Here is an 11,593-nt window from a genome sequence, read left to right as displayed (position 1 = left end):
GAGATCAACATATTCTCCTTTGATTCCATGTTCACCTCCAAAAGGTCTTTGATGATTCTGTCTTTACCGTAAAAGTGTTTCATTATATAACAATGGGAACTTTATGCAGAAGGTGACAAAAAGAAGCCCCAACCTTAAGCATCAAATTTACATTTATGTTTTTGACATCTTCTTCGTGTTTCCATGTTAACCCTCAAAGATCCTTCATGTTTTTCTCTTCATGAGTGGGGAAAATTATGAGATGCTTGCAATAAGAGCACGTTTCACACCATAATGGAGGAAACTACATAATTGGTTAACCACTTTTGACGAAAAAAACTTGACGACCATGTATGTGCTTTGTGCTTTTCGCACTCCAATAACACGTTCTCTTGTCCTCATTACTTTTGACACACCTACATGCACTCTCTCTCTCTCTCTCTCTCTCTCTCTCTCTCTCTCTCTCTCTCTCTCTTTGTGTATCATCTTTGTTACATACCGTCCCTTTCCTCTCCTCCAAAATTGTTACTAAATAATGTTATATGTCATCCCCTAGAGCAACCGCCAAGTGGGGTTCAAGTTACCTGTTCCAATGTTCTAAGAATTGTGGAAAGCTCTATAATGTAGTAGTCGAGAAAATGACGACACCATACCATGATTGGTATAACACTAGCAAGACACAGGAGAAAGAAGGGATCAGCTAAACCGGTTTGAGCGTTTCCAAACTTGAGCTGAACCGGTTCCTAAACTAGTCAAGGCTAACCGGTTTGGCCAAACTGATCAATCCTTAACCGATTTAGCCAGGCCGATGAAGTCTTGACCAGTTTGGAAACTAGTTTGGCGCAAATCTTCGGTTCGGCTTGAGCTATCCCAAACCGAGCTCAAACCGGTTAAGGAAGCTCAAGTGTAAACCGAACCACAAAACCGCCAAACCATTTTTAAATGGTTAAACGGTTCGGTTCAGGCTTGAGTCGAGTAGTGCAGACCACATTCGGTGTTCGAGTGATCGGGTGGTCGAGATAAATGAGAAGGAATTTAAAAGCATATTCAAGTAGAAAGGCAAATCAAAGAACCAAAGAAAGAGCAGCCTTTTTTTTTTGCAGTAAGATTTGCACTTTATTGCTCTGTTTTGCTACAGACCACCCACAAAGAGGGAGAAGAAAGTAAAGAAGGAAGGAAGGAAGGAAGGAAGAAGAAGAAGAAGGACTACCGAGGTATGTTTTCTTCTTCCTCTGGGATCATCAGCCTTTCATTGAGAGGCTTGGAATAAAGCCCAAGTTTTTGGATTAGAGAGGGAGAGAGGGAGAAAAAGAGTGGAGTGGGGTTTCTGTTATGCTCTGTTTTTGGAGTTAAATTGTAGAAGGATCTGTTCATTTGTTTGAAGCAATGGGGTTTTCTTAATGATTGTTTTATGAACGGAGACTGGAGAGAAATGTATTGTGATTGTTTGAAGGATATGGTGATCTGTTTGCAAAAGCAGTGATGTTTGAAAGATGGAGTTATATATATAGAGAGGGAGAGAGAGAGAGAGAGACTAGAGGCAAGTTTCTTTTGATGTTTTTAGGATGTATATGTTTATCTATTTGCAAAAACAATGGTCTTTGAAACATGGAAGTTATGTATAGTGACTATATATGCCGTATCATACATCAGATGCATGTGCAAAGTTAATACAACTATCAAAATTCTCTATATACATACAGAGACACATAGAATCTTCTTATCATGAATGTTATAGAATCAAAACATGTTTCATTGCTGTGCTTATTCCTGTATTGGCAGATCAAAGGTGATGGGAGCCATAAGTTTCCCGTCAGGCGAAATACTTAAGGCTGTATTGTTTGATATCGATGGAACTCTATGTGATTCGGATCCATTGCACTATCTTGCATTTAGAGACATGCTGCAAGAGGTATGCTTTCTCCTTTCTTCCATTTGAGGTCTATGACAGTGAGAAACCTAAGTTGTATGACGTTGGTATGTAGGCAATAAGTGGGGGGTAATTATAGTGTACCTTTCTTCAATGGTTCCATGCATTTCTTGAGTGATACAAGGAATGCTACATATCGTTGCCCATGTCTAAAAATGTATTCCTTAGGTTGACACTGCTCCACCCGATGACTTCCTATCTATATTTCTACTTCTTGTTAACTAACCTATGCAGGCAAAGAAAATGTTTTTCCTGTCACAGGGATACATATTTTTTCTGTCCATTACATGTATTCATGACACTCATTTATGGCATATGGCTATAAAACCTTCAGTTGTATTCACCAAATGCATGTTTATGACAGTTATGGACAGAAATTGGAAATCTCTATCTATAGACAATCTGATACCTCCACTGTTGTCATGGCTGTAGGTAGGATTCCAAGGTGGAGTACCCATCACAGAAGAGTTCTTTATAAACAACATATCCGGTGGAGAGAATCATTACCTTGGTATCAAACTTTTTCCAGATTGGGCCCAGGATAAACGTGATAAGTTCCTGCGGGATAAAGAGGAACTTTTTTGCAGGTGAAAAAGCCAAATATAAATATATCACAATGTCTTTTACATCATAATAATAGGATTGCAATATACTGTTAGGCAGGGTTACCTGTTTATTAATGGAAATTTTTGGTTACATCTAGGCATGCTGCTGAGCAGCTAAAACCTGTCGACGGCTTAGATGATCTTTGTAGATGGGTGGAGAAAGAAGGTCTTAAACGCGCTGCCGTGACCAATGCACCCCGTAAAAATGCAGAACTTATGGTATCATTGCTTGGTCTTTCATCTTTCTTCGAGATTATAATCGTTGGAGGTGAATGTGAAAGGTCAAAGCCATATCCAGATCCGTATCAGAAGGCTCTTAAGCACTTTGGGATTTCACCCCATGAAGCATTTGTCCTAGAGGTAATTCTCTGAGTGTTATGATCACTAGAAAAGGTGGTTATAGGTTTCATGATCAATGGAAAAGATGGTTTTATGTCTCTTGGTTGATAGAACTATTGGTTTTGTGCTTTCCAGAGTATATAAAGAGAGTCTTTGATAAATGTATGTATGTATGTATATTTTAGAGTCTTGGATATATATATTTATTTTATTACTAACTATTCGGTTTTGATTATCATTACACTATGGTTTTGTTTTGTCGAGTATGGTAGTTATATGCTGAATAATTGTGACACCTACCTGATATTGCTGGCATGTTTTCAAATTTTTATTATTCGAATGGTTATTTATTTGTTTCGACGATTCTTTCTCTCATTATATATCAGGATTCTGCCACTGGGCTCAGTTCTGCAGTTGCTGCTGGGATTGCTGCAGTCGGAGTATCAACCAGAAATCCGGAAGAATCTCTCCTCAAGGCAGGTGCCGCATTTGTGATAAAAGATTACAAAGATTCTAAACTATGGGAAGCCTTAGGGGTTGAATCTGGAGCCCCATAAGTTCACCTTGTCATTATTTGAAGATCATATTCTTGTATTTGTTAGCGATCCGCTAACTTTGATTGATCGTAATAAGACCCATGGAGAATAAAGATTATATAACAATTTCTAATTCAATCACAATGATTTCTGCTGGTTTTCTTTGTCTATTATCGATTTGTTTTGCTTGAACTTTGAAATGGGAATGAAAACATTCATGAAGACTATCTCTGGTGGCTATTTTGGTTTTGGTGAGTCAGTGGGTTCTGGTAACATGCAAACTTATGTTACGTATATCACGATCTAATGCCTCATCCTCTTTATATACCCAATCAAATGGGAGAGTACTTCAGTGGTTTTATTTCATATTTCCCTTCCAAACACATGGAATTATTTAGGGTTGTTGCCAATGTCACTAAAATAGCTAGATTCCTATCCATGAAGACAGATTTCTTTGCATTATTAATTTGTCCAATTATATGAATAATTGTTTTGGGTTACATACGGATGTAAAGATCACAAGCTAATTATAGATAAGACTCAAGAGGTTAGCTTGTTTCTTGCCTTGTGTTACTAAAGAGAAATGTACAAATCATTAAATGAGTGAATCATTACAAAGTATATTCAAATACGAAAAAGTGGGGAATAGAGATTTTCCTTTCTTACTAAGAGTTATGAGATTGTATCGACAACTTGACTTTCCATATTGCGGACAAAAGAGAAATTTATAAACCATTACATGTATGCTCAAATAAGGGAAAAAAGATGTTCCTATTTCGCACGTGGAATAATAATTACATTGAATGCATGCCCATTCTTTGGGAGATTGTTAACATGGGATTAAGTGATCGTTTGTATCCACCTTTCGACAAAACTATGGTCCAAATCTCAAGGATTGAGGTTTTCAACCACATCAACTCGAATCATCTTGGTTGGTTCCGATCCAAAGTTTTATGATCAAGTGGAAAGATTGTGCACAAGACACGTCCGCATGGGAGGACAAAAGTCAGGAGCACAATGGTCTTTATTTCCAATGGGAAAGGTACAATACTTGGATTTGGGGACATGTCACGAGCATACATGTACCATCAATTAATGGTATCAATTAGGGGGTAGAGAGACATGATCATATTCAGTCATGGCAGGTGACCGTTGGGTCATTGATGATCCAGATACAATCCCTAGGGTTTATACTGAAAACCTAGGTTTGAACTTACAGGTATGTTGAAAACAAATAAACCTTAGTTTGAGAACCGAAACCGAACCGTTTATTTGTAATTGAAACCAACAAAACCATTTAATGATATTTGAAAACGAGCCCAGACTTATTTGATTATTTTCGAACCTATCGAACATTAAACCATGTCTTAATGGTTCGGTTCGGTTCGGTTCGGTTCGGTTCGGTTCGGTTCCAGCCGAATCAGGGCCCTGTGGGCCAGGGGCATGTTGGGAATTAACAAAAATGGAGGGGCATGTTGTAGGGTTTCTCGACTGTGTCACAGAGAGCGCAGCCATCCATCCATCCATGGCGAAGCTCCGCGCCACCTGGCTCTCCCACCAAAACCCTAGGTTTCATAGCTTCATTTCACAGACAAAAGCACGATACAGCAGTAAAGCCAGAAACCGATCTCTCCATGGAAGAAACCCTAACACCCAGGATTCCTACAACGACGAGCAAATGCGGAGGATCGAACGAGAAAACGAGGTATGGAAGCTCCGTTGCGGCGGTGGAGTTTCTTCTTTACCTCCAGCATTGCCTGTTGTCTGCAGAAAAGGGAAAGGTCAGCATTTGCTCAAGAATGCTCACATTGTGGAAGCAATTGTGGAAAAATCTTGTATTAGAAGCGATGATGTGGTGCTTGAGATCGGACCAGGTACAGGGAACCTAACCCTAAGACTTCTTGAGATTGCAAAGAAAGTTATTGCTGTTGAAGTTGATCCTCGCATGGTGGAAGAGCTACAAAGACGAGCTCAACAGACTGAATTCGCAGGAAAACTAGAGGTAAATTATGATTTTTCTTCTCTCTGGTAATGTTGGTAGAAAGCGATTGATTCTGGTAGGATTTGGACTTGCAATCTTTGACTTTGTGCGTTATTCACCCTTTTCAGTCTTCAGAATAAACGAAAAACTGTTCCCTTGGAATGTTGGATAAAAAGGAACTGCGTGTAGTGTAATTATGAATGAATATACCAATTGTAAGATCTGATTCTTTGCTTTAGTTGGTTCAATAAAGTTCAAAGGACTAGAAACAAGAAGAAACTAGAGATGTGCAATGACTTACCTCTTTCCTGGTCGCCTTTATTATTAGAATGCCAACTCGAACATTAGATTCTTCGCTTCATTTGTTTGAATAGAAGGTGAAGGAGTAAAAAAGAGTATGTGGTTGGAAGCCTTGGCAGAACTTATTTTTTGCCACCATTTTATATTTTTATCTCTATTGTCAGCTATAGTCGTGGACCTTCAGTCTTGATTTTTGCTTGCTGGTTTCTTTGCTTCTAATTGGGAAGTAAAATTTGGATTTGAAACTTGATAATGGATGCTGATAAATTTATTTCCTTGGATCAGTGTTCAGGAACAAAACCGAGTTTTGAAATTGGCCGTAAATTTGAGACTTATTTCCATTTGTGACCTTTTGAAATTGGCCGTAGATTTTGAAATGGAAGTTAGAAATATCTCCAAAGGGAGCTTCGCAATATTTCAGAAAGAATGAGGCATCTTGTTGATATGAATCTTTAGATGCAGTAGAACAGAAACATGAATAGTTTCATAGAACATGTTTTTCAATGGTCTCTCAGTCTTTTCAATTTGACGGTCAGGCCTTCTGCAATGTTGTGCCATTTGTGGACTTTTGTCTGAAATGACCCTCAGTACATATGCTAATAGAATGGATGCTGTAAGGTTCCATCCCACTGACACATTTTCTGTCATGTGGATTTCGAATAATAGTTCGCAAGGATGATACAGGACACAGTGGAGAGCTTCAAACTGATCCCAAATTTTAGATAAAAAGAATGGATCATGATCAGAATTGAAGTGGATCACTCTCTTTTAGATGTTCAGGACATGCATGTTCTTTCAAACGTTATCACTATTTCCTGCAAAACCATGTTGCATTGGATAATCAAAAAATGGTTGAGAATCAGACCTTGTCTAATGAATTCTGCTAATTGTAGGTTTTCTCATGTGCAGATTATTAAAGGTGATATAATGCGAATGGAGCTTCCGAAATTTGATATGTGTGTGGCAAACATCCCTTATAAGATATCTTCTCCTCTCACATTCAAACTATTGAACTGCACAGAAAGGTTTCGATCAGCAGTTCTAATGCTACAACGAGAGTTTGCGAAGCGACTAATTGCAACTGCTGGTGATCCACATTTTTGTCGCCTTTCAGTGAACACTCAGCTCTTAGCTAAAGTCGACATTATAATGGAAGTTAGCAAGGCAAATTTCTCTCCTCCTCCGAAAGTTGATTCATCTGTGGTTTGCATCACTCCACGATCTTCTCTCCTTCCAGTGGATCGTAAAGAGTGGGATAATTTCATCCGGATTTGCTTCAGCAGAAAGAACAAAACCTTGGGTGCAATATTCCGGCAAAAGCGTGTGATTTCATTGCTCGCTGGACAAAAGTCTGGAGGAGTACTAGATTCCGATGATGAATCTATAGTGGGAGAATCTCCCGATGAGGCTGATGCTGATGCTGATGATGATGTTGATGATGATGATGATGTGAGTGCTTGCAATGGAGTGCTAGATACAAGGAATGATAATGTTATTAAAAGTGTTGAACAGCTTTTACAGCTTAAAGAGAGAGTGATTGGTACCCTGTTAACGGGAGGCTTTGAGAATAAAAGGTCTGTGAAACTCACGCAAGATGACTTTATAAAGCTTCTTATGTCCTTTAATGAGGCAGGGATTAGATTTTCATGATGTTTCTCTGATATTTATATAGAATATTGCGACCAATATACTCGTGTGAGAGATTATGAATGGATGTTTTTCGGGGTGTTAGGGATCTTTCGGGGAACTCTCTTTAGTTCTTTTTGCGATGTTCACATACTTCGCCTAACACCCTGGCCCCTGACGCTTATTGCTCCTTTTACTTGCTACTTCGATTTAACTTTTGTACACATTATAATGTCCAAGACTGCTTGTCTAAGGTTGCCATGGGCATATAGCATGTATTGGGCTTCTAGTAGGGGACAAGAAATTTCAGAACTAGGGAAATTTTCAGAAATATGCTTATAATAATACCTTAATCTTTGAGAAGCATGTATCTATTACTTATATTGATAACACTAATCTTTGGTTTATCTAAGACATGAATTGTAATTGTTTGCTATATCTACAACATTGAATGAATTTATCTTAGTTCCAATGCTATTGAGTAAATACTTGGTCAACCATATGTAGAATAGAATATATTTTTTATTATTCATGAGAAGACTAATTTTTACTTATGGGATCAAATAAGCATATCAACTTGTATGCAATTCCCTCCTAAGGAGGAGGTCATTACTTAATGGTAGAAACTTTATGTGTGAAAATAATGCACTCACATATGTGCTCACCCTTCTTGGTGGCGATCAATATGACATTGGGCATAGTTGAGATGTGGTGTGCGTGAAGGTTGAAAATATGAGAAATTAGGGTGGATAACGTGAGAAAGTAGAGTATCGACAATTTATATATGTGAATGTAATAGCTAAAAGTGGATGGTCTAGTGGTTAGAGTTATTGGTTACAATTGTTAAGCACAAAGTTTGAATCTTTGATAGCATGGTGTGAATTGAGTATTTATTTTCCTTTTCTTTTTCGAAGAAAAAGAGGAAGATTTGCATTTAATACAAATGAGGTGCCTCTCTCCCTATAAAAGGAGGGGAAGAGGTCTCATTTGTTTCTTTGTCGATTTTTTTGTCTTCCTAGATTTTTCTTCTTAAGGTTTTGTGATTTTGGAGTTAGCTTGAGGAGAAAGAAGAGCTCTCCATTTTCGACTTTTCTTTTTCGCCATTTTGGAGCTCGACCTCAAATTTTCGCGTGGAGGTATATCGTTGTCTTCACTTCTTCTTGGCTACCCCTTCTTCTACTTAGGTGGTCATTGTGATCCTCATCATCACCAAGTTGGTTACACATGGACGATTTTGTGAGAAGGTTTGGCTAGTTTGCTTACCAGTCATTCGAAGGGAGTAGGGAGCAACCCGAGGACATTGTTCCGACATCGAGGCACCATAGTCGTCGGTAGTAGTGGCAAACTCGACGGTCCACTCAACTCACCCTCACTAGAAGCTCCAAGTCGTCACCATCATTCCCCATTTTGAACTTTGTTTACTTTCTTAACCTTATAAAAGCAACCTCATTCGACATACTCTAACAAGTCAATATGATGCAATAACTGGAGAGCCTGATGTTGTGTTTCGTAAGCAACAAAATTTTAGAAAAATGTTGTGTTTGTAGGTAGAGTTCTTCACCTCTTTGGGGGAGAGAATAAAATAGAGATATGCTCCACCAAGGTGGCTTTTTCCGCTCCCCATTATGGAAGGATCCCTATTTTAGATGTGTAAATACAATTTCTTACGTAGCTACATGAGGGCCTTTGCTATTCGACATGTTGGTTGATGTGGGTATGGTGGTTGTGTTTTCATGTATGAGTTCTTTGTAGCCTTTAGGCATCTTTCCATTAATATCAAGGTGAATCTTCATAAATAAATAAATAACTAAAGTAACTGCATTCATGGCGTTTTTTTTGGTAAAGTTGATTCGGCATATGTAACAAAACTCTATTGTCTGGTAGTGTGATTTGGGCATTTAAACTTGGTGTTTATCATTAATCATGCGCTAATCTCGTTCATTAGCTATTAACTACGAGATCATCATTGTCTACGTTTGCGTCATTGTCAACATCATCTACCGTTGAGTCTTTGGCAACCTTTGACTCCTTTGATACCTTCGAATCCTTCGCTAAGTTCAAGTCTCTTATATTTGTGTCCTAGCCTTAGAGCCCTCAAGAGTGTTTGAGTCTCCTACATTCATGTCTTCCTAATCTTCGTGTCCTCCCTAGTCCAAGACCCCCATGGTCCCACTTGAGTAGCACACCCACATGTGTTTATGTGACATTGTCTAACAAGTCATTATACTTCTTGTAAATTACCTTATATGCTAAGCATGAAAGTTAGTGGTATTCATCCTCTATCCTCTATCGAGTTTTCATTGCATACCTTGAATAGGATATATCTTCATACTCGGGTGATGATGCCACGATGTGATCTCAACTCCTATCTTCTGCGAGCTAGTTTGAAGAAGTGGTCAAGACTCTTGAAGGACTAAGGTTGATGAGGGTAGTAAGATTCACTTTGATGTGCTCTAGCATTTTTACCTTGTATTGGGGCTACTGTTGAAGGTTAATATTTGCAATCTAACATTCCATGTTGTCAGGCTCGCAAATTTGGGAATCAAATGTCTAGGCTTTGACCACATTTGAATTCAAGGGGCAACAAATCACAAGGGTAAGTTGGAGTTCTATGACAACTAAGGTAACATGTCCTCAATTATAGACTCATCATGCCAAAATTCAAGGATGTGTTGACATTTTAGAATCTTGTCACTCCATCCTTAGTTCCTCACAAAGCTAGGAGACATGTCAAATCATTTTCCCTCAAGAATGTGTGGGTACCATTGAATCTTTAGGTTCATGCAATTAACCATGTAATGCGAAGCCTATCATAATATGACATAATACAATCTTTTGAGTCATGTGTTGCATCCAACACCATTACCTAAAATAATAACGTTACCTAAAATCTCATCCATACAAAGGGATCAATATGACAAATATGATGACGTTATGCACTTGAATGGAATCTATTGTTTTAAGAAAGCTAGTTTAAAAGATTGCTCCAAATAAGATTGTCTAGGAGTTCTTTTTATGTAATCGGATCCAATTCAATTCGGAAATATTACTAATGCTACTTCGAAGGCAAATGTGAGTGAAGGATTTGTACATGTCATCAAAAGAGTTGTGCATTGAGCAACACATTTGATGTTTTTGGTGTTGATTAAACTAAGATAGAATTGATGCAATTAATGTGAGTCATTAATTGCACAATGTGCAACCACAAGCATGGCCACCATGTCTTTGAGTTAGGCCTAGCTTTTAATTGTAGTTAGCTCTTTCATCTCCTTCCTTGGGAACCCTTTCTTTCTTGTGTTAGATGGCAACAAGCTAGAACATGTTGGACTCTTCTTTGATGCAAAATAGCTCAAAGGGTTGCTCCATGTTGTAGAAATTCTATTTCGCCCCCGAACCAAGGAGATATGCCATGACAAATGCTTATGGTTTTCATCATGTTTTATCCATGGGGGTGTTGAGCAACCTACAAAGTAGTAGCTCACTCACATGTGTAACGTTCCCTCCATGTCCCCCTTGATCAACACTAGGCCACCATGATTGAAATATCCCCTCTCACAATCGATCCAAATGTTGTCATAACACCTAAACAATCCATCCTCGTGGTTACCCCCACAGAGTTGGTGGCACAACCCCTTGGTGATTGCCTAGAGACCAATCCACATCTGATACAAAACACATTATAACCACATACTCTATCCCTATTGTGGGGAGGTCACCATTATCTCGCCCTCCAACTCAACCACAATCCCCACTTGTCAAAATCTAGGTGATGAGATAACTCATCTCCTCATGGTGGCGGCCAAAGTGGCAACACACTCCTAATTGGAGCACCATGATGCATCGAAGTTTAATGAACAAACAACCACCTATGTGGCTCCACTCACAAATAATGTGGTGGTACTAACCAAAAAGTATAGGCAATTGAAAGGGAGGTTGTTATTTGCCCCTCTTGTAATGGTAATGCAAGTTTTCATGTGTGTATGTTGCTTATAACTACTATTTCATTTTTATCCTAATACTCACACAAAACTCATGCATGCTATAGAGTTTGTGTAACAAAAGGAATTATACTAAGCAAGGTAAGACCATGAGGATCATAAGAGCCACTTAATTGATCATTTTGTTTACTCAAGCTACTTGGATCTTATTGCATCCTTGATCTCTCACACTCTATTACGAGTCTATTACTAATCAATATACCAAAATAAAGTAAAAACAAGGTGAATAGATTGGATAGAAGAACACGTTCCACCTTACCACCCCGGAGCTATGATCCAAACATAGCCAACTACTACTA

The 11,593-nt window shown here is 38.5% G+C and overlaps 2 protein-coding genes across 3 annotated transcripts; both read left to right on the top strand.

Moving 5' to 3' along the window:
* The first annotated feature begins 1,079 nt into the window (after positions 1–1,079).
* On the top strand, positions 1,080–3,542 carry LOC147857526 (Haloacid dehalogenase-like hydrolase (HAD) superfamily protein). 2 transcript variants are annotated; one of them, XM_087328008.1, is made up of 5 exons: positions 1,080–1,193; positions 1,762–1,891; positions 2,342–2,496; positions 2,613–2,874; positions 3,240–3,542. In XM_087328008.1, exons 2-5 carry the CDS (start codon positions 1,772–1,774, stop codon positions 3,408–3,410), a joined length of 708 nt encoding a protein of 235 aa, XP_087184134.1. In that variant the 5' UTR covers positions 1,080–1,193; positions 1,762–1,771; the 3' UTR covers positions 3,411–3,542. The 2 variants fall into 2 exon arrangements, with proteins under 2 accessions (XP_087184134.1, XP_087184133.1); XM_087328007.1 differs by lacking the exon at positions 1,080–1,193 and adding an exon at positions 1,278–1,302.
* A 1,343-nt stretch (positions 3,543–4,885) lies between these two features.
* On the top strand, positions 4,886–7,771 carry LOC147857525 (ribosomal RNA small subunit methyltransferase-like). The gene is made up of 2 exons (XM_087327696.1): positions 4,886–5,391; positions 6,580–7,771. Exons 1-2 carry the CDS (start codon positions 4,915–4,917, stop codon positions 7,318–7,320), a joined length of 1,218 nt encoding a protein of 405 aa, XP_087183822.1. The 5' UTR covers positions 4,886–4,914; the 3' UTR covers positions 7,321–7,771.
* Positions 7,772–11,593: the final 3,822 nt, after the last annotated feature.

Source organism: Azolla caroliniana, unplaced genomic scaffold (assembly GCF_043228905.1).
Source record: "Azolla caroliniana isolate FFs.n. ecotype wild unplaced genomic scaffold, voAzoCaro1.0.p SCAF_11, whole genome shotgun sequence".
Classification (NCBI taxonomy): domain Eukaryota; kingdom Viridiplantae; phylum Streptophyta; class Polypodiopsida; order Salviniales; family Salviniaceae; genus Azolla; species Azolla caroliniana.
This window is presented reverse-complemented; position numbering and strand designations above follow the sequence as displayed.